The following is a 21,302-nucleotide window of genomic DNA, read 5'->3' as shown; positions in this document are numbered from 1 at the left end:
ACAAGCGACTTTTTGGGTAGATTTGATAGTTTAGTGGTAAAAATGCTTTAAATTTGTCAAAACCAATTTATCCTATCGTAATAAAACCGTTTTATTTTGTACCTCTAAAAATTCCATGTGTTTCTTTCATTCTTTTTAAATGCCCAGAAATGTAAATAAAATTTTGTTTAAAAACAAATATAACTAAAACGAAAGCCAGTGTTTTGTTGACACTTTTGTCGAAAATCACACTTTGCGTTGGTTTTTCCCCATTTGCACAAGTGCTATAAATTAGCGTATCTCTTGGTGCCGGACCGTTGCTATTGCTTAGACTACAAATTACGCAAGTGATTTGAACATGAATCTCATTTCGGTGGCTCTAATTAGTCGGTCATCATGTGTAAAATGAATCAGATCGTTTGCTTGAAAAAACAATTTGTCTGATTGTAACACATCAACCGGTTTGCCTCTATTTACTCATCCATACGGCAATTATTTGCAGATGTAAACACTACTTGCAACATTTTGTTGATGTTTGTACTTATTGTCACAATCAGTTGATCACGACGACAACAATTCATCTGGCTAATGATGACGTCTGATTTTGCGTAAGATAGCATCAGATTGGAGCGATTCACAGTACTGGACTTGATTATTTTGATAACGAAAAAATTCACTAAATAGTTTTGGTAGGTAGAAACAAAGACTGTTTAATTCGCCCCGCAATTCAACGCATTCTGCTTTTCTAAATGGTTCTTTTCTCTTGGGGGGGGGTCACATTTTTTCACTTTCTGTTAAGCCTATGGTGTCGAATCCACTGTTCAAAATTTCAAACCATCCACCAAAATAAAAATTCATTAATCGATTAGATTCATCTGAATTTATTCATACCAGAAATATAAAAAATGAACAACAACTTATTGGAAAACTTGAATTTGAACTAAAATTAACACGTCTTATGAGAACACAATAACTCTATTTGAGCCCCGTGGAATGATTATAGGAATTTTCGGAATTTTCCAAAGTGACTGAAAAATAAGCGAAAAATTAAATCAAATATCACATTGAAACATCAAGTATGCAAGAAAAATACGAAATTGAGTATCAAATGGTGCAAAAACGCGTATTTTCTTCAAATTTCAAATAAAAAATCTTACCCAAAGCGTCCATAAACCGGAACAACAGGCACGATAGGTTGAACAATTGGAACAATTGGTTGAACAATGGGTACAATTCTATGCACTGCAACTGGAACAATCGGTTCGACCGCTACTGGCACACCGAAACCGAATTTATGGGGCTGGGGCTGGGGCTGAGGCTGAGGTGCGGCTGATGCAGATACAATCATTGCAATCAATGCAATCGTCACAATTTTGATACTCCACATTTTTTGTTCGTTGATTTTATTTGAATCGAAGAAATTTTAGACTGTGTTTCGGTTCGACACTGAAAAAAAGTTGAGAAATGCCTTTTTAGTACTTTATTTGAACTATTTTATGAATTGAAATGTTTCTTCTCAGTCATTTTATTAAAAATTATTTTCCCACTAGTAATTATCGAACATTTTCATCGATTTCTATCGAGTTGAACATCGTTTAATGAACACAAATAAATTCGAAGAAGAATTAGTACAAAAATTTGTTCCGTTACATTGGACTAAATTAATTAAGACGTGAAATTTCTTTAAAATTTCGCCTTGGATTTGATTTTCTTCTAAACTTCTTGGATTTCATTCATTTTTTTTCAATTTCTTTTGTTCTTTTGCAATTATAACACTTTCGCCTAGGCAGTGATTAGAAGTCTAATCAAATAACATGTAATCGGACAAAACTTCACGTTGAATCAAGCAAAAACCACAAATCAAAACTTATGAAACACTTCACGAGAAACGATAAGAGCACCATACCTTTTTTCACCAACTTCGTTGCTTGTGTAACGTTCAATGTAGCATGCATTGGCTTCCACTGGTTTTTATACGCCTCCCAACATTGAGTACATCCATTCATTCATTTGAATAAGTTCGCGCTTACACACACACGTTACACCTTACACGTACAATCTCACTTTGACGGTGTTAATTTACATTTTGTACTGGACCATGGCTATGTCACTATGTTTGCATTCCATTTCGTTGGTATTGATTTTCAAAACTGAAGTATGATTTACACGCACGAGACCAAATACGCGACAGGTTGGATGACTTGTAGAAATACAATATTGACCATTTATTCATGCTGTCTCCGAAATCATTTCCATTTATTTATCGATGTGACATATGAAGGTGCATCAAGACGTAATCGTACACGATCGCTCATTCATTCAAATCGAATGAGTGCTGTAATCGCTGAATGTGTAAAGTACAAAGATAAATTTGCTTTATGCCATTGTGTGGCATTGTACTTACGTCCACCAAGTAATTTGTAAGCGCTAATATTTCGAGTAACAATTCACAATTGAATGAGCTACAACGTGATTTATTGATGGCACAAATCACGTATTGGGAGGGATTCACCTATTTTAATTTTAAAACAGTACCAAATCTCAAATAGAACTCTCGTCCAAACAAAATTCATTCAATATTGACGAAGAAATCGAAGACCTAAATGAATCAAAAACCAAAAAACCGAAGATTATCTGTTCGTCGAAAATAAATTGAACGTGTTTTTGAACCCAATCTAATGCGTCGCAATCAATGCGTCATCGTCGATCGTTCTGCATGATTAACCGGCATAAGCATATACTGATTTCCGAATGGTTGTTCAAGAAGCGATTTCCGCTAAGCACATAGTTTAGTGCCTTATAATTTATAATTTGCCTTATACCATAAAATACCCATGTTAGAATCGATGAGTCGATTGACAGAACACAATGCCAACATAATATTGTATGAGATTCTCGGTAATGTTGAGACTTTGTTTACTTCCATTTATTAGTCTCCAATGTACAAGGTCGCTGTCGCAATCGTGCAAACGCGCGCATTAAGTGAAGAGCAAACATTCGAAAATATAACACAAAACAAGCAGCGGCTTGTGTTGACATATGACGAAATGATTTGCATGGAAAAGCCCACTGCTTCTCAAGACCAAATGACGCGATCAATCGATAAAAGTGATGAAAGCAGCAGAAGAAAGAGCTACCGATATCAACAAGTTTGAATGAGTTCCATGAACTGTGGACTTAAACAAATTATAATGTTTTTGACTTTTGAGAGAATGGAAAATTTACTTTCATTACGGTTCTGATACTAATCTAACCAAACCAAATATTGGGAAATCTTGTATTCGTAAGTATTAGCTCTTCAAAATGCCAACATTTCATTAGTTTTAGTAATGTTTTCTTTTCAGTCCGATTTTGTTTTTATTTTCCGTATTGAGAAATTTTACAACGCATTTTATGGGCTATAAACAAACAAAATTGATCAATTATTCCTTGAAAATTTCATTTATTTGACGATAATTCAATTAAATTGAATGAATCTCAACTGTTATGCGGAAGAAATTTAAATCTGGCGACTCAGAAATGTCGGCTGTAAGGTTTAGATGAAGTCTGCAAACCTTTCAACTATAAATATTGGTTCAATCTTTTATTTCTCAAAACATTTCACTACGTAGCGAGTTCATATACGTCGAATTTCTAGATCGAAAAATAAAAACAAAATGTTCTCAACAAGAAACGGCTCGAGAGAATTCACAAAATGTTTAAAAATCAATTTTCATTTTAGAACGTAATTTATTATTTATCAATCGTTTACATATAGTCAGAGCTCCCTACGGATACATTTACTATTGTTATACAGAGGTGATTTCGATAGGGTTGCGGCAACGATGACAACGACAACTCTCAAAGCGACCGCATGAAATTTAGCACACATAATTTCGCAACCGGCACATAATTTTACATCATTTTCGTGCAAAGCTGCACCATCATAAAGCACGAATTGCGTCAAATATAATTGATAATTATCCAGAAAAAAAATCAGTTTTTTTTTGCCGAATTCAACTTAACCCAAGAAGATTTTGAGAGAGACAAGAAAACAGTTGAAAGTAAGCTACTATTTCAAAATATTTATCGGAATATTTCTTGTTGATTTACCAATGAGGTGACCAAAAATCACGCAATCGTACATTGGTCGCCATTTTTGAAAAGTGGACATAAACTAGTTCTTATTTTCTCGTAGAAATTTGTGAACAAATTAAGTCAAAATATAGAAATATAAACAAATTTGGTCGATTTATTTGTGTAGATATAATAAAAGTAAGCAAAATCAACACAATTTGACACTCACAAGAGATTTAATCATTTTTCCAAACTCGTTTAAATCATTTAGGTGTCCACAAAGCAAAGGTCACATTAAATTGAAACAGAAAAATGAGCGACGAAGCACCAAGTAAAAACGAGAAATCCACAAGTCCAACACCAACGTGTGATGCCGAAAAAACCGATGATCAAATGGTTGCTGCTGCTGCTGCTGTGCTGCAAATCCAAGAAAATCCACCCGACATTTTCAAGCTTGATGTTGACTGCTGCGAAGAGTTGTTCGAGTGGTTGTCAATCAAAGATCTTCATTCATTTGGTCAAACATGCAAACGCATGCATCGAATTGCCGGCATCTATTTCCGACAAAATTATCCGGGTGCAAAGACCGAATTTCGATCTGACGGCATTTATTACGATTCCACTCGATTGGATGGTTTCATGGAATTCATCGACGATATTTCAATTGAAACGTATGACAGCAATCTATTGGCCTACATTGGAAAATGCAAATCATTGAAGGCAATTAACTTTAAGTTCCTTGATAAAGGTTTGAAATTCGATATGATTAGTGAAGTTTTGGCTAAAGTCGAAAACATACAAATTATTGTTGGGGAACTTAAGGAAAAAGATCTGGAATTATCTCCGAATTTGAAGCGCCTCATCGTTAATTGGAGCTGCAACGCCTATTTGTTGTTTAAACTCAACAAGTGTCCCAAGCTTGAGCACATCAATTTTCCGCCGATTGAAGGACGATTCAAAGGAATGGAAAGATTCTTTGAACAAATCCCAAACATTCAAAGCATCTCGATAGACTGGCGAATCCTATACGCCAATAAAAACGGATTTCTACAGTCTAACGCCAAACTGGATACTTTGATCATTAGTTTGAGGGATGATGAAGTAGATGAAACATTTGGCAGTATTTTGAACGAGCTGCACGATCGTGGCTTCTACAAACGATTGCATTTGCTTCAAATGGATTTTGCTGGTGGCAGGCAACAATCGATTGATTCATTCGCTTCATTGCGTGCACTGGACGGGCTTCTCATCGCCAACATAGAAACGGATGTTATTTGGCCATTAATGCAGAATTTGAAGACGATTGTGATTGGTGATTTTAATGACTTTGATTTGACCACACTCCCATCCAAACTACCAATGCTACAAAGGATCGATATATTACTTGACACTACTATGGATGTGATTCGTGCTTTCATTCGTTGGTCAAAGGATTTGAAGCAAATTCGTATAAAGAGCACAATCGAAGATGTTGAAACAATTCTCGATCTCACGTCACTGAACAAGGAACGTGCAAAATTGGCTGCAGCGTCAAAAGTGATCATTTATGTTCCGGAGGACGTATTTTTGGCGAAAAAGTTTGCAGGCGGTGTCAGTCGCAGTTTCATCGAAATCAAACGCTTTGAATCGGCCAAGAGTGATTTGTTCTACAGCTAAAGATCTGTGACCCAGAAAAATATCACCCATTCCATGTTTTCGCATATATATATCCACAATGTCCGTATACCAATGGTATTACCATAAGCTATTAGTTTTATTATTTCTTTCTTCAAATAAGACAAAATTCTTTTTATATCAAAAATTTACCGAGGAAAAAGTGTTTACCGCAATGGAATTAGATAGGCATAATACGTAAATGTATATGGCTTGTGGCCACTGACCAGATTCGGTTACCATCATATTCATGAAAAAACAAAAAAAATACAAACACATACAAATACTGTATCGTTTCGGAAATATTTCCCAAACAACTATTATCTATTGATTATTAAAATACATACATCGATAAAATAACAAAAAAAATCAGTTTTTACTTGCCTTTTTCTTATTTTTCTTGTACTTTTTCTGCAAGAATCGCTTTTCTTCTGAACTTGCCTGGACTTTAAAACCCGTATGGGATGGCGGAGTGAATATTGTTGCCATATTTATCTTTGCCAACTTTGTCTGCGTACAGTACAGTGTAGACCCATTGGCCTCCAAGCTCCTCACCTTGTTCATAAACGATTACATTGAAGCCTTGTTCGATGGCATATTTTGCATTCACAAGACTCAATGGCTGGACCATCTACATTCAATCCGCTCACCGTTTCACTGATGACTGTATGCTGTTGCTTGAGAATTCCAAAATAATAATAAATAATAGTGATTACAGCCAATATTGATATGCCAAGTGAGTCTTCTGTGTACCGAAAAGATGTGATACCGCCACATAATTATCATACAAACAAGATTCGACAATCGAGCATCTATCATCGGAAGAGGAATTCCTTAAAAAAGATTTTAATGATAGCTTGGCCAGCAGAAAAACTATTTCAAACGGCTGCAATTGTTTAGCTACAACTTCAATCGATGTTGTTATTCTCACGTAAAAATTGCTTCAGCAAATTCTTAATCTGAAGTCTAGTATTGTCTTTCTTGTTGTATTGGTAAAGACAAAAAAAAATGCGTTCAATTTCTAATAGAAACTTTCTATAAAATCAAGTCATCAGAAACAAAAATGTAAATATGAAAATAAAGTGACTTCTTTTAAATCATCGTAAGTCGTCCATCATTGTTTCATTTCCCATTTACATCCCATCAAACACGCTGAAATCATTTGATTCAAATACTGTAAGTAATCTGTTTTTGTTCAATCCTTTATACAGGACTTTATTGAATTGATTCTTAAGCAAAACTTCCCTATATCTCCCTATGAATTTGGTGTGTTATTTTCTTGAAAGTCGATTGAGGTCTTCGTAAATATTTCAAAGGTATAATTCTGAAAAAAAAATTTTAATTATACATCGACACATTCAAAACCGTAGGTGAATATCTAAATCGAGCGAAACATTCGATGGTTTAGGAGATTTCGGAATAAAATGCGAGAAATATTGAATCTGGAAAAACTATTGAAATTTATAATTTCTATTTATCAATAAAGAATGATGCTTTTGAGAAATATTCATGAGGTGCATTAATGAATCGTGACATTATCTCATTAAATTTAATTCAACTGAAATTCCGTTGAATATATTCGATTAAATTTCGAAACTCAGAGAGTCGGTGGCTGTCAAGCTGTCCGTGTCAAGTGAGCTGTCGTCGTTTAACCATCGACATACGTGTTGGTGTGTGTGTGTATACAAAATGCCGATACAGCATCATTCCATAAAGTTGCTCGCAAACGACAAAAAATCTCACTTTTCATTGTACAGTCCGCCATTTCTAACCAATTGAATTGCGCATTTAATCGTCTTTTTGGCAACTAAATCCATACAAAGGTAGCATTTTCTTCTGGAGACATTGTATTTCAACAAAATAAAGCATCATTTCTTGGACATCAAGAAAAAATTGTCGATTCGTTGAGTATAATTGGATATTTTTCGATTTTTCTGGACATCAGGAAAAAAGGTGGGTACTTTTTATTCATTTTTCAACCTCCATCGGCCCCATTTTTTCATCATGAAACAACTAAATTGCGTAGTAAAATTGACTCACATTAGAAATACTTAATTTTGATTCGGAAAAAATATTTTGTTAAAGAATTTTCCAGAGCAAAAATCTAAAAAGTGACACCATTTTATGAACAATTCTTAGAATAACCAAATTTGAGAGAATTTTTCTTATATTCACAAGCAAAGTGTCAGTCGAATCAATGAACATAGTTGTGTAGTCTTAAAATTGATATGACTTTTGTGAGCGTTTGGATTTTTTTACATGATTTGTTATGTGCTTTCATGACTTTTCATCAAAAAATCATTGGATTGAAAGGCCAAAAAGTCTATTTTTTAATTCATTCTGATCGTTTCTTCTACTTCCACCAGATCGGCCAGTTCAAAATGTCATCGAATGTCACTGGCAGTGTCGGCGTGAATCAAATAAAGCTCACGGATCTCATTGACGATTGCCTTGAGCATATTTTCCTGTATCTGGATTATGACGATCTAATCCGAGTTGCTCATACAAACAAGCAATTAAAGCCAGCTGCTGATATGGCGTTCATGGGCAAAGCTGGCAAAAAGAAATTTCGCTTGCACGTTGCAAATTCGCGTCGTATCAGCGACGTCACCGAGCATACTTTCGAAGTGTTCAAGTTAAAAACATCGTTGCGATTGTTACGCTGTTTCGGTCACTTGATGTCCAAATTGCACATCGACACATTCCACGCAATAAATCCGAATCCTTCGCGTGATCTCAACCTTGTGCTTCGATATGCAAAAGAATTCTGTGCTGAAACGTTGACCAAACTGTCATTGCACTACATTTCCGACGGTGTATTTGATTCAGTGATCACAAAGCCATTTGCCAAGGTTGAAAACGTCGAAATATTGCGATGCAAATTGGGCGTAAACATGACAAATTTCAATGCATGGTTTCCGGCGATGCGCCGCTTGGAATTGACAAGCAATCATTTCGTTGACTGTACGGCGATCGCAATGCATTTCCCTCATTTGGAACATTTGGGCATTGTTGGCGGTGGTATGCTTCAAACCAAATTCATCCGAGATGCTATTCGTTTGAATAAACAATTGACCAGTTTTGCTCTGGATCGAGCCTATTCGCCCGAATTCTTTCGTTACGTCAGCAAACTATTGCCACAATTGGTCGACGTCAAGTTTCGCGGCTATCCGAAAGATTTTTGCGCATTTCGGGACAACGTGATCAACTTCAAGGGCGTGAAGAAGTTGGAAATTGGCTTCATTGGTGGAATGGAGCAACAAACGGTGTCCAACATTAAATTGTCATTCGATCGACTTGAAGAAATTACACTAGATTTGGCCAAATACAACTGTGACAGTGGACTGTTCACATTTCTCAAGCAACATCAATCTATCGTGACATTGACGCTACGATCATCGATTGACAGCACAGAAACCCCAAACATCAATGAAGGCCTTTTGACTGATATTGTGCAAACGTTGCCGCTGTTGAGCGAGCTCAACTTTTTTGGTGTCTATTTTTCAATCGACGACTTGTGTGAGCTGTTGAATAACTTCAATTTGCTGAAATACAGCTTTTCCGTCGAAAATTCACTTCTTTTTGACAACCTGAAAATCCGTCTTGACAACAAATGGCAAGCCACCATCGATGATGGATGCGTCAAAGTTGAACGCAACATTTGAAGAACCAAAGTGATGACTTTCGGATTCGACAACTGATTCAAACTAGCATAAGGTAAAATTCAACAACTGTGGCTTAGATCGAAACTTATTGCTCGGCAGCCTCAGAACATAATTGAAAAACATATAAAACTGAATTGGAAATTGAATCAAAGTTAAAATAAGGACAAATAACAAAACACATACAATTAAGGGACCTATTTCAAATTTACGCTTCTTTTAAACCAATGTTTTCATATATTTTTCACTTCCTTTTCAATTTTTTTTAGGTTTAGACACAAAAAAGTGATTCCATTTGAAAATTTACTCTAAAAAATTTTCCGAAATCGGAAATCATTCTACTGAAAATGTCAAACAATCAAATCAGTCAAAATTGAATGGTATGGCTCATTCAAAAATGTAGACCGATTTTTTAAAAGAAAATCTCTTCAAAAGAATTGTAATGAATAAAAATGTGAATTAAAGAAATGAATCGCAAAAATTATATTCCAACCTTGGTTTTCATTTTTTTTAACGAAATCAATTCAAAATTCAAATTGTGTGGAGACTCAACTCGTTCGTTCGGTTGTTTGGGACAGTCAGAATGATGGCAGCACCTGTTGACGTTTCTAATATACCGGCGTTATGACAGCAACGCAATGTTCAGTTCATTCAATGTTATTTGTGTCGTCCTGCGCAATTTTGTAGCGTCTGTGTGAAATTTGTACAGAAAATCGAATATTTATTCTGTAATTCCAGAAGAAAACGTGTGATATTCAATTGCAATTCAGTTCAGAGCACATTCATCGAGGCGAATCACCAAATTCAATGGTGATTTGGAGCTCTTTTGGATTACAATTGAACATTTTCTCAAAGGTTTGTATAAACATCGTTGGAAACAACACAGTGGAAGTCCGATTTTTCTCTTTGGTGCAGATTTTAAGTTTTTTTAAAAGAGTTTTGGGATAATTCCAACTGAATTTCTGAGAGAAAAAATGGCAAATAGATTAAATTGAACTGACTTTGGTGTTGCAAACAATTGCACAATGAACATTTTGTTTCGATTAATAACCTAACCTCAACTCAATTGCACTAAGGAGATATTTGTTGTTCTTCGCATTCTATTTATAGCCCATCGGAGCACAAACTGAACCGACTGCGCATTGAGCGTTCATGTGAACTTTGATTCGGCTAAAAAATCGAGTGATATCGACAGAATTATGGCAAGGCGCCTAGTTTCCGTGAAAAGAGGCATAAATGGTGGTGCAACTCAGAGTGGTTGTCCCCGTGTAGCTAAACGTGAAGTCACTTATGAATTTATGACTGGTTTCAATTATAATTCGAATTTGTTGTATGTAAAAGAAGAACAACAATTTTATAGACGGAATGGAGTAGCAAAAGGAACGATTTGTTTATATTACACGTGCTATGTGAGGGGATGTCATTGTAAAATGCACATTCGTGACGGAAAATGCTTTGTTGCTGGATCTAGATTGCATAATCATCCCAATCAAGCCGAAATGTATGTCAATTTATGTGCATTAAATGAAATGAAACGGATTATGCGAAGCGTCAACAACCATTTAATGCCGAAACAAGTGTTCGATAGTGTGATGAAAAGGTATATTTATTTCCCAATTCAGTTTTCATTTTTGGTGTATAACTTGAAATAACTTGATCAAATTTGGTGATAATCGTATAAACATTTTGTTCTTTATGTTTCTTGAAATAATTTTGACTAAATGTAATACAATTTCTCACTCAGGCATCCGAAGAGCACTTATGTCTATAGCAAGATTTTTGGACAAAGTTTATGCCATTCACGTTATTATGCTCTGCGCAAAATACCACAAAACTTACCAGAAGAAACTACTCCTGATTCAGCTGCTGATACAGCCGAGGTCACATTGGTAAGCAATGCAGCCGATTGCATTATAATTGACGATAGTCAATATCAATCGTGTTTGGAAGACGTTACCAAAGGAACATTGGATGTCGATTGTATCGAACCAATTGAACCGACACCAAGCGACAAATCAATTGAGTTCCATGCTACGAACCGAGTGGACTTGGACAAAACTACAGTCAGCACCAGGGCGAAGCCAAAAGAAACATCGACACCATGTGTAGATCTAACGTCTGATGTTTTCAATGAAGCCGTTCAACCCCTAGCTGAAAGTAAAAATATTGCATTTAATTCGACCCAAGCATCGACTACCTGTGCACCTATCGTGGAAGCAGCGAATGTACTACGGGACATGAAAAATTCGAAAGGTGAGTACAGTCGAATTGAATCAAAATGGAATGTGACAGTGCGGAATGGAGGAATTGGGAGGAACTTTTAGTTACAAAAATTTCTGGGAGAATGTGTGTAAAAAAGAAAGAAACCCTTTCAACGAAATGAAAACATTTTTTGCCGATAATCTACAACAAAAAGTACTTTACTCATTTCAATTCATGGAAACCCCCTCAACAAAACTAAAATTCTGATAAAACTCATCAACTTCTCGATTACAGATCCAAATAAACCGTCATCACAAAGTGACATCAATGCAGATTCGACATTGGTACCATCACATTTGCAGCTGACGGTAGGGAATAATGGCAACAACTGGACGTTACGTTCACCCCCTCAACGAGCCAACAAAGAAAACGTTCGTGTAGACTCAGCGACATCAAATGACAGGTCAGAGCGGCTTACTACATTTGACGCTTTTGCTCAAAGTACAGAGAACAAGGTCAATTCGACCCAAGAACGTATCGCGCAGGCAGCAATTGAGTTACGAAATATGCACATTTCAAAGAGTAAGTAAAGTTAACCTTCTAGTTCGCAAGACCGCCTTTAGACGGGCAATAGAAAAGAGGCTATATACCGTAAACGATACGTCAGATCACAATGTTTACAAATACATTTTTATCCGTAAACGTATCTTCTTCATCTTTCTGTCTTACACTTTAAGTCTACGTCAAGCGGTTCATTAGTTATCAACAAGAATTTGCGCGAAAAACAAAATTTGACAAAATTAATTATTTTCTTTCAAAATTAGACACATTTTTGATACTTTAAAACAATGGTTTTGATTTTTCTCGAATATTTATCAATAGCATTTTTCTAGTTAACTATGAGGAATTTAGCATTTTAATAATATAATTATTTTTTTTCGTAATCTACGCCCCAAAATCAGCTTAAAGTGAGCTCCTCAGCTCTGTAGAAAAATGACGCAGTAGAGGGTCAAATTGAATTGAAATTTATTGAAATTGATTGAGAAACTACGAAAATGGGCGAAACTTTGGTTTTTCGTGAAAGTTCCAAAGAGAGTTTGCCTTAAAAATATTAACAAAAAGACAAAAACAACGAATTTCAACGGGAAACCTGGCCACGAATCGAGACTGCATTGATCTTCGATTGAAACATGTTTTTTTTCTAACGTTTCTAAGCAAAAACAAAGGCTTTTTTTCAGTTTAGCTTTTTTTTTAAATTAAATGCCCCAGTTCTCCAATAAAAACATTTCATTCATTTATCATTAAATCTATTTCCATGCAAATCATCTGATAAATCGTTTCAAATTTTCATTTACAGAACCAAACAAACGGTCAACCCGAGTGGTGGTCGACGCAGATTCGACGTTGGTACCGTCATATGTTCCATGTATGGCTGAAAAGAATAAGAACAATTGGACACTACATTCATCACCTCAACGAGCAAACAAGAAAAACGGTCGCGAAATTGCATCGACATCACAAAATGAATTCCATGTGGTGTACATTCGTGAAGCAGACGTTAATCGACTAGTTAGAAGTGGACACATTCGTTTTGTTCAAGGGAAACTCCAATACGACGAGCCAATTCTGTGCTAATTCAAAATGAAAAACATTGACAAGGGAATTTTCCAAAAAAAAAAATTGAAAAAATCCTACTGAAAATTTCGAACAATGAAATCAGCCAAAAATGTAAAGCTCATTCAAAAATTTGAACCGATTTTCTAGAAGAAAATCCCTTTAAAACAATTGTAATCAATAAAAATGTGAATTAAAAATTGAATCGCAAAAATAATATTCCAACATTGGTTTTCATTTTTATTTGACGAAATAAATTCGAAATTCAATTTGTATGGATATGGAGACTCAACTCGTTCGTTCAATTGTTTGAGACAGTCAGAATGATGGCAGCACCGGTTGACATTTCTAATATACCGGCGTTATGACAGCAACGCAATGTTCAGTTCATTCAATGTTATTTGTGTCGTCCTGCGCAATTTTGTAGCGTCTGTATGAAATTTGTACAGAAAATCGAATATTTATTCTGTAATTCCAGAAGGAAAGGTGTGATATTCAATTGCAATTCAGTTCGGAGCACATTCATCGAGGCAAATCATCGATTTCAGTGCGGATTTGGTGTACTTTTGGATTTCAATTGAACATTTTCTCAAAGGTTTGTACAAACATCATTGACAACAACACAATGGAAGACCGCTTTTTCTCTTTGGTGCGGATGGTAAGGTTTTTAGAGGGTTTTTGGATAATTCTAACAGAATTTCTGAGAGAAAACCACAGCAAACAGATTAAATTGAACTGACTTTGGCGTTGCAAACAATTGCACAATGAACATTTTGTTTTGAATAATAACCTAACCTCAACTCACTTGCACTAACGAGATATTTGTTGTTCTTCGCATTCTATTTATAGCCCATCGGAGCAGAAACTGAACCGACTGCGCATTGAGCGTTCAGGTGAACGTTGATTTGACTAGAAAATCGAATGATATCGACAAAATTATGGCAAGGCGCCTAGTTTCCGTATACAGAGGCAGAAGTGGTGGTGCAACTCAGAGTGGTTGTCCCCGTGTAGCTAATCGTGAAGTCACTTATGAATTTATGACTGGTTTCAAGTATAGTTCGAATTTGTTGTATGTAAAAGAAGAACAACAATTTTATAGACGGAAATGGGCAAAACCCGATTATGTAATATACATGTGCTATGTGAATACATGCCGTTGTAAAGTCCACATTCGTGACGGGAGATGCTTCATTTCCGGAACTGAATTGCATGATCATCCGAACCAAACTGAAATGTATGCCAATTTCTGTGCGTTAAATGAAATGAAACGAATAATGAGAAACGTTGATAGCCTTTTAAGCCCCAGACAAGTGTTCGATAGTGTGATGACAAGGTATATTTATTTCCCAATTCAATTTTTATTTTTTGCGTATGATTTGAAATTATCTCATCAAATTTGGTGATAGTCGTATAAACTTTTTGTTCTGGATTCTTTTTGAAATGATTTTGACTAATAAATTGAATACGATTTCTCACTCAGGCATCCGAACAGCACTTATGTCTATAGTAGGATTTTTGACCATACTTTACGAAGTTCACGTATTTATGCTCTGCGCAAAATACCACAAAATGTACCAGAAGAAAATGCTCCTGATTCAGCTGCTGATACAGACGAGGCCCCATCGGTAAGCGACGCAGCCGATTGCATTATAATTGACGACAGTCAATATCAATCGTGTTTGGAAGACGTTGCCAAAGGAACATTGGATGTCGATTGTACCGAACCAATTGAACCAACACCAAGCGACGTATCTATTGTGCTCCATGCTACGAGCCGGGTGGACTTGGACAAAACCACTGGCAGTGCCAGATCAAAGCCAAATGAAACGTCGACACCATATGCAGATCTAACGTCTGATGTTTTCAATGAAGCCATCCAACCAACAGCCGAAAGCACAATAATTGCATTTAATTCGACCGAAGCATCGACCACCTGTAGACACATCGCGGAAGCAGCGAATGTACTATGGAACATGCCGGTTTCGGAAGGTGAGTACAGTCGAATTGAATCAAAATATAATGAGACAGTAAGGAATGGCGAAATTGGGGAAAGTTTTGTATTTTTGGAAATGTGTGTAAAAAAGCGAGAAAATCCGCCTCCAACAGAATGAATTGCCATTCAACAAAAAACTTTTTTGTCAAAAATCCCCAACAAAAAGTACTTTATTCTTTTCATTTCACGGATTTTTCTTATTTTTATTCAAATTTCCTGATAAAACTCATCAACTTCTCGATTACAGATCCAAAATTACCGTCATCACAGAGCGAGATCGATGCAGATTTGACATTGGTACCGTCACATTTGGCGGATGTAAATAATAGCAACAACTGGACGTTACGTTCACCACCTCAACGAGCCAACAAGGAAATCATTCGTGAGAATCCAGCAAAATCAATTTATAGGCCAAATCAGCTTACTACATCCGAAGTTTTTGCTCAAAGTACAGATACCAAGGTTAATTCGACCCAAGCACGAATCGCGCAGGTAGCGATTGAGTTACGAGATATTCACAATTCAAAGGGTAAGTAAAGTTGAATTAAATTGAAATTTATTGAAAAACTACGAAAATGAGCGAAATTTTCGTTTTTCGTAAAAGTTCGGAGAGATTTTGTTGAAAAAATATGAAAAAAAGAGAGAAACAACGAATTTCAACGGAAAATCTGGCCATGAATCGAGACTGCATAGATCTTCGATTAAGAAATGTTTTTTTCTCTAAAATGTCCGAACGAAAACAAAGGCTTTTTTGTCATTTCAGCTTATTTTAAAATTAAATGCCCCAGTTCTCCTAAAAAACATCTCGTTCATTTATCATTGAATTTTCCATGCAAATCATCTGATAAATCGTTTCAAATTTTCATTTACAGAACCAAACAAACGGTCAACCCGAGTGGTGGTCAACGCAGATTCGACGTTGGTACCGTCATATGTTCCATGTATGGCTGACAAGAATAACAACAATTGGACACTACATTCATCACCTCAACGAGCAAACAAGAAAATCGATCGCGAAAATTCATTGACATCACAAAATGAATTCCATGTGGTGTACATTCGTGAAGCAGACGTTAATCGACTAGTTAGAAGTGGACACATCCGTTTTGTTCAAGGGAAACTCCAATACGATGAGCCGATTCTATACTAACTCAAAATGAAGAAAATTGTCAAATTTCAATAAAATTGCAGTCCAGTAGGATTCAATGTTGAAAATTTTACCGGAAAGAATACCATATCTACTTTGTTTATTCCATTTGCGGACATGCACCTCAATAGTATAGTATTAACACGATCTAGTGATTTTTGTATAAATAATTTGTGACAATTTGATTCGATATCATATGAACGTTTCATTATCGCCATTGTTGAGATTTACCTTTTTATTGTTATTGATTCCATTAACAATTTCGAAATTGTTTCTATTTGTTCATTATAAAGTATTATATGTCGCATGTAAATCCTTGATTAAAATTTGAATCCACTAATTCAACTAACGTAATTGATTTCTTAATTTGTCCATAAAAATTACAAACTTTTCGATGTAAACTAGTGCATTTTCAAGCAAAATCGCCACATTATTACAAGACATCTTTTGAATAGATCTACATTTTGATCGAATCTCTCCCTAGAACTTGACTTCCTTGCGTTCTGCATCGGTTTGCCAGTAGTCAAACGTCAAAATATCTAGTAGTTCAGTAAATGGTAAATAAGTGATAAGTTCTGAGTATTTTTATTCGATTGAAAAGAGTTGTAAAATGATTTTTAGGAATAAACATTTTGGAATGGATAGAAAAACTGAAGCGATCACCTGCTGCAAACTTTGAATTGAAGTTCTTCAATCGGACAATCCAATTCATTATCCTATAAACTTTACAATGTCATCATATGATCAATTGATTGTGCAAACTCCTTCCGATGTATAATGATTGCACAGTAAGCATTGAATTTCCTCTCCAATCCAAATTCTGTATTGAAATGTTTAATAATTGACTGATGTAACCGCCATAGCTCATCAAAAATCATGAAATTTAATTGAGAAAAAATGTTATTTCAATGCTTGTATGAAAAAATTTGTGAATTTTAATATTGAAACAAAATGTTATGACTAATACCTTTGTCCCATCAAGAACATATATTCCATGATAAAATGTGAAACTTGCGAAACTCTTTTAAAAAAAAAAAAGAATGTCGAATGTTGGAGTTTAGACTACGTAAAAGAGCTTAGTACATGTATTTGGTGTAGCTGTATGTAGCTGAAACTGGCTAATTTTATTGAAATAAACTATTTTGTATGGAGATAATCACGTTTAGTTATTCTTTCAGCCAGTCGTCTATTTCGGGACATTTTGACTAGAAAATGAGTAAAAGTGATTTATAACTAAAGTTGACTACAGTTGTGACAACTGAGTTGTCTATTTTGTTCGAGAAAATCAATTTTAGCCAATCAATAGACAGCCAAAAGACCTCCAAAGAATAAGGCTCGACTGGCAACTCAGTCAGAAAATTTTCCACACGGGTATTTTTAAGAAAATTCCTGGAAAAGTGTTCAATAAAGTTTTGGAAAACGATCAATTTTCGAACTCCTATAGGGTGTGTCGGAGTGAATTTCTGTGAATAATTTTCCTAAGGAGTGTGAATTTCTCAAAATGTTTGATTCAATTTCTGATTTTAATTTTCGTTTTTTTTTCTCTGAGAAACAACATATTCATTCTTCATTCAGTTTGAATCTATGAATTGAAGGTATGAGTATGGTAAAAGATGATAAAATCTGAAATTCCAAAACCAATTTTTTCTTAAAAGAACGTCAACTGTTGGAGTTTAGACTGCGTAAAACAGAACATGAATTTCATGAAAAAATAATGGCTGGTTACAAAAACGTCTAAAAATAAAACAAAATCGTCTAAAAAAATGACAATTTCGTCTAAAGGAAATGGTCCCTTTTTTTTAAAAAATTCGTCTAAAATATTTTTTTTTAAATGACAAAATAATCTAAAATCCCAATTTTTTCAATAACTTCTTTAGTTTTTGCTTTAAGAATCATAAAATTGTGTTGAATCAAGAATTTTCAAAGCGTTAACGCACAACAAGTCAAAATGAATAATTTTTACTGAAATCTTCAGCAGACTTGAATACGTGATTGTTGTATCCAATAATGACTTCGATCAACTGCGAATTCTTTTTGAACATTTCATTGATGTTTGATTTTGAAAGCCTATGCTGTGAGATGAGCTCAACATTTGTGAGGGCTGGCATTAAATTTTCAGAATGGTTTTCTATCTGTGAAAGGAGTTACAGCGCCATATGTGATCAGAAAAGTCATTATTTTGTTTTCATGCTAGGTGACATTGGTCGACCATATGGGTGATAGGAGGTAATGCAAGTGTCTAAATCGGTAGAAAATCACATTCTCTTTGATTTGGGAGTAGGGATTCTCAATATGTTGATTTTCTGAAGACTTGGGCTGAACAGGTCAACTCCCTTGTTACTAACATTTTTTGTCTTTTATTGGTCATCACTTTTCGAGTTTTTTCCGTGCTAGGTGACATTTTTGATAATAACTCAATTTGCCTCCACGAGATATCGCTCAAAATTGACTGAGAGTCTTGTTTCATCGTCATGAAGCTGAAAAATCATTTATAAGAGCTTCTGTGTGAGTGGATTCCCAATATTTCTCGAAAAAAATAACTTTGTACTAGGAAAATTATCCTAAAAGTGTATTTTTGGGGTACCTTCCGAACAAAAATTGATATTTTCATAGTAAAATCCATGAAAAACGTATATTTTGTTCGGGAGGTACCTTAAAAAGTCAATTTTGAGAGTTTTTGTCTGGGTAGCCTCCTCTTTTTTTCGAGAAAAAATAACATTGCACCAAGACACCATCCCAAAAGAGCCTATACTTAAGGATTTTTTTGGTCAAAAGTCGATGTTTTGGGAGTTGAAATCGAATATGCGGCCAGCAATATGTGAAAACATCACTCGATTTGGTCATGTAAGTACCCAAATTGTTCGTAAAGGACCATACTAGATGTTTAAAGGCAGAAAATGTAGAAATCATTTGCTTTTACCTGTCAAACCGAAGCTCGTATTCGTGATTTGCTCATTTCGGCTTGAAATTTGTCTTATATGTGTGAATCAATTGTCGCCAAATTCCACCCAAATCGCAGTCTGACAAGTACCAAAATGTTTGTACAGGTTCTGGCTACACCACACAAGTCCAAAACTGAACAAAAGTCCACCACCTGGGTGACCAGTAGAGCAAAAAATGTGAAAAATGCCGAAAAATTGTCATTTTTTCGGTCATTTTACACTGTAACTGGCCCAGAATGCCTTTTCAAGAGCTGATGTCTTGGTAAAAGTTGTAGATATTGACGAGCCAAACAAAACCTCATCATCAGTTTTTGCCAAAATTGGGCTAGAATAATGGAATCAGTCGAAATGTTGCGATCTAAAATGGCTTCCGAAATCGCTGTCATGAAAAATTTCATACGGGGCTTGCTATGGGTTTTTATATGGTACCCATATGATTTTTTTGGACCAAACCTATTTTTTTGAGGTATATTTTTCGAAACTGGATGACACTTTTTTTCCTCGACCATCTTTTTTTTTTGGAGCAGTCTATGCCAAACCTATTTTTTTAGGCCAATTTTCGAAAACCGATCGGGGAGTTTGAATATGTCGAAAAAAAAATTTTTGGTGCAGTCTAATGTGGAGTCATAGTTGACTAGTTAATAGTTGCTATTGACATTCTAGAAACAGCAGCAAAAATCTTTACGAGATAATCGCTGGTTTAAATTAAATGAGGAAAAATCGGCTCTGATTTTCACAAATATTTCAAATGGGAATTCGTTAAAAAATAACCGCAAAATAGTTTTCAACAAACATTTTCCAATATGTGGTTGTCCGGATGCATAGTATTGCAGCGATCTGCTCGCTGTCAAGATACTGCATTAAGTGACATCTTTCATTTACAATTAGTTTTGTCTTGCTTCATCTGCTAGCATTTTCTTCTGTCGTTTTCTCTGGAACTGAGATCTAAATGCAGTTCAATTTTTCTTTTTCTTTAAAACGTCCTGTTTGAACGGACGTCTAGATCTATGTTTAACATTCTTAATAACTTGAAACCAAAAGGCACATCGCATTGGTGTAGCTCATTTCTATAGAAAATATTGTTGAAATACTCAGTATATAAATTCTTTTTTGGGACACGGATTTCACCTTACAATTGTTTGGCATATGATGCATAATTGCTTACTTCGAAGAACTAAGAATATTAAAATTTTCATTTTGTTCCTCGTTCATTTAGCTTTCTTCGCTGCTTTCTTGATTACGGGCTAAACGCCGCCAATATTTCTCCCACCATTGACCCCATTAGTTCTATATATATACAACTATGTTCGTGATGTGATCAAAAGGAAGTCCATTCCGCAAGAAATTAGCTAGTATCGCAACGCGATTTCTTTTCATAGAAAATTGCATGATTTTTTGAATAATATAATACGATTCAAGTCTATGTTCTTAGTTCCAAAAGCTCTGTGGTCCATACAGAACTAATTGTTCAATTACTTCATTAATTTATATCATTTAGTCGATACGTTGTCCGCGATACGGTTGGCTATGCATATGACACGCTTGCACCGCCGTAACATTACATTTGACTCCTGTTCAATGGTGATAAAATGGATATCAACGTATTTGATAAATGCGTTAAATTTATTTATCAGCTGTTCTTTGTAGAAATCGATGCGTTTTGCTTGGAGGATGCCTACCTTCGTATCGCCATGCACATGCACACACGTTCACATAGGTTATTCAAAGTGTAAGTTCTATTTGATACGTTATCAATTTCATTAAATGGGGTAACAGACTTATTTTCTATTTTCTTCTCAATGTTCGTGATTTATTTTCATTCTTGGATTTTGCCTACGGCATATGACTCAAACAAATCGCGTTCAAATTTAGCGCGGATGCACGTTAAGGTAGAAAAAATTGAAAAAATTCTACTCCATACCAATACCTATACTGTAAGCAATTAAAAAGTCAAATAACTTGAGCTGTTTTTTGACAGAATGTTAATCGATGGTCCAACAAAGCAACAATATTGGTTGGTATGGTCATAGATGGACAAAAAAATGTTTTGAAAT

General features: G+C 35.2%; 4 protein-coding genes and 1 long non-coding RNA gene across 6 annotated transcripts; 4 read left to right on the top strand and 1 right to left on the bottom strand.

Annotated features, from left to right (window-relative positions):
• Nucleotides 1-844: 844 nt before the first annotated feature.
• Nucleotides 845-2,460, bottom strand: LOC129569485 (uncharacterized). The gene is made up of 3 exons (XR_008688042.1): nt 1,886-2,460; nt 1,137-1,425; nt 845-1,007 (listed from the first exon to the last, which is right to left on the bottom strand). It is a non-coding gene; the product is annotated as an uncharacterized LOC129569485 (long non-coding RNA).
• A 1,335-nt stretch (nt 2,461-3,795) lies between these two features.
• Nucleotides 3,796-6,499, top strand: LOC129569484 (uncharacterized). Its single transcript, XM_055448330.1, has 2 exons — nt 3,796-4,022; nt 4,307-6,499. The coding sequence occupies exon 2, from the start codon at nt 4,348-4,350 to the stop codon at nt 5,689-5,691; it is 1,344 nt and encodes a 447-aa protein (XP_055304305.1). The 5' UTR covers nt 3,796-4,022; nt 4,307-4,347; the 3' UTR covers nt 5,692-6,499.
• Nucleotides 6,500-7,458: 959 nt separating this feature from the next.
• On the top strand, nt 7,459-9,836 carry LOC129569486 (uncharacterized). The gene is made up of 2 exons (XM_055448331.1): nt 7,459-7,641; nt 8,055-9,836. Exon 2 carries the CDS (start codon nt 8,070-8,072, stop codon nt 9,351-9,353), a length of 1,284 nt encoding a protein of 427 aa, XP_055304306.1. The 5' UTR covers nt 7,459-7,641; nt 8,055-8,069; the 3' UTR covers nt 9,354-9,836.
• A 132-nt stretch (nt 9,837-9,968) lies between these two features.
• On the top strand, nt 9,969-13,383 carry LOC129569479 (uncharacterized). The gene is made up of 5 exons (XM_055448320.1): nt 9,969-10,205; nt 10,461-10,950; nt 11,095-11,603; nt 11,847-12,134; nt 12,910-13,383. Exons 2-5 carry the CDS (start codon nt 10,550-10,552, stop codon nt 13,185-13,187), a joined length of 1,476 nt encoding a protein of 491 aa, XP_055304295.1. The 5' UTR covers nt 9,969-10,205; nt 10,461-10,549; the 3' UTR covers nt 13,188-13,383.
• Nucleotides 13,384-13,482: 99 nt separating this feature from the next.
• Nucleotides 13,483-17,462, top strand: LOC129569480 (uncharacterized). 2 transcript variants are annotated; one of them, XR_008688041.1, is made up of 6 exons: nt 13,531-13,761; nt 14,016-14,499; nt 14,647-15,155; nt 15,407-15,688; nt 16,032-16,863; nt 16,928-17,462. XR_008688041.1 is itself a non-coding variant. In XM_055448321.1 (5 exons), exons 2-5 carry the CDS (start codon nt 14,105-14,107, stop codon nt 16,307-16,309), a joined length of 1,464 nt encoding a protein of 487 aa, XP_055304296.1. In that variant the 5' UTR covers nt 13,483-13,761; nt 14,016-14,104; the 3' UTR covers nt 16,310-17,462. The 2 variants fall into 2 exon arrangements, 1 of the variants encoding a protein (XP_055304296.1); XM_055448321.1 differs by having other exon boundaries at nt 13,483-13,761; nt 16,032-17,462.
• Nucleotides 17,463-21,302: the final 3,840 nt, after the last annotated feature.

The sequence above is a fragment of the Sitodiplosis mosellana genome, unplaced genomic scaffold, assembly GCF_009176505.1.
Source record: "Sitodiplosis mosellana isolate CC-2019 unplaced genomic scaffold, AAFC_SMos_1.0 Smas_scaffold_37, whole genome shotgun sequence".
In the NCBI taxonomy this organism is placed as follows: Eukaryota; Metazoa; Arthropoda; class Insecta; order Diptera; family Cecidomyiidae; genus Sitodiplosis; species Sitodiplosis mosellana.
This window is presented reverse-complemented; position numbering and strand designations above follow the sequence as displayed.

Excerpts from the sequence above, each read along its gene's own strand:
- LOC129569479 (XM_055448320.1), top strand. The coding sequence starts at position 10,550 with ATGGCAAGGCGCCTAGTTTCCGTGAAAAGAGGCATAAATGGTGGTGCA. Across the intron at positions 10,951-11,094 it reads TTCGATAGTGTGATGAAAAG|GCATCCGAAGAGCACTTATG; the intron begins GTATATTTATTT and ends TTTCTCACTCAG. Across the intron at positions 12,135-12,909 it reads AAATATGCACATTTCAAAGA|AACCAAACAAACGGTCAACC; the intron begins GTAAGTAAAGTT and ends TTTCATTTACAG.
- LOC129569480 (XM_055448321.1), top strand. The coding sequence starts at position 14,105 with ATGGCAAGGCGCCTAGTTTCCGTATACAGAGGCAGAAGTGGTGGTGCA. Across the intron at positions 14,500-14,646 it reads TTCGATAGTGTGATGACAAG|GCATCCGAACAGCACTTATG; the intron begins GTATATTTATTT and ends TTTCTCACTCAG. Across the intron at positions 15,156-15,406 it reads GAACATGCCGGTTTCGGAAG|ATCCAAAATTACCGTCATCA; the intron begins GTGAGTACAGTC and ends TCTCGATTACAG.
- LOC129569486 (XM_055448331.1), top strand. The coding sequence starts at position 8,070 with ATGTCATCGAATGTCACTGGCAGTGTCGGCGTGAATCAAATAAAGCTC.
- LOC129569484 (XM_055448330.1), top strand. The coding sequence starts at position 4,348 with ATGAGCGACGAAGCACCAAGTAAAAACGAGAAATCCACAAGTCCAACA.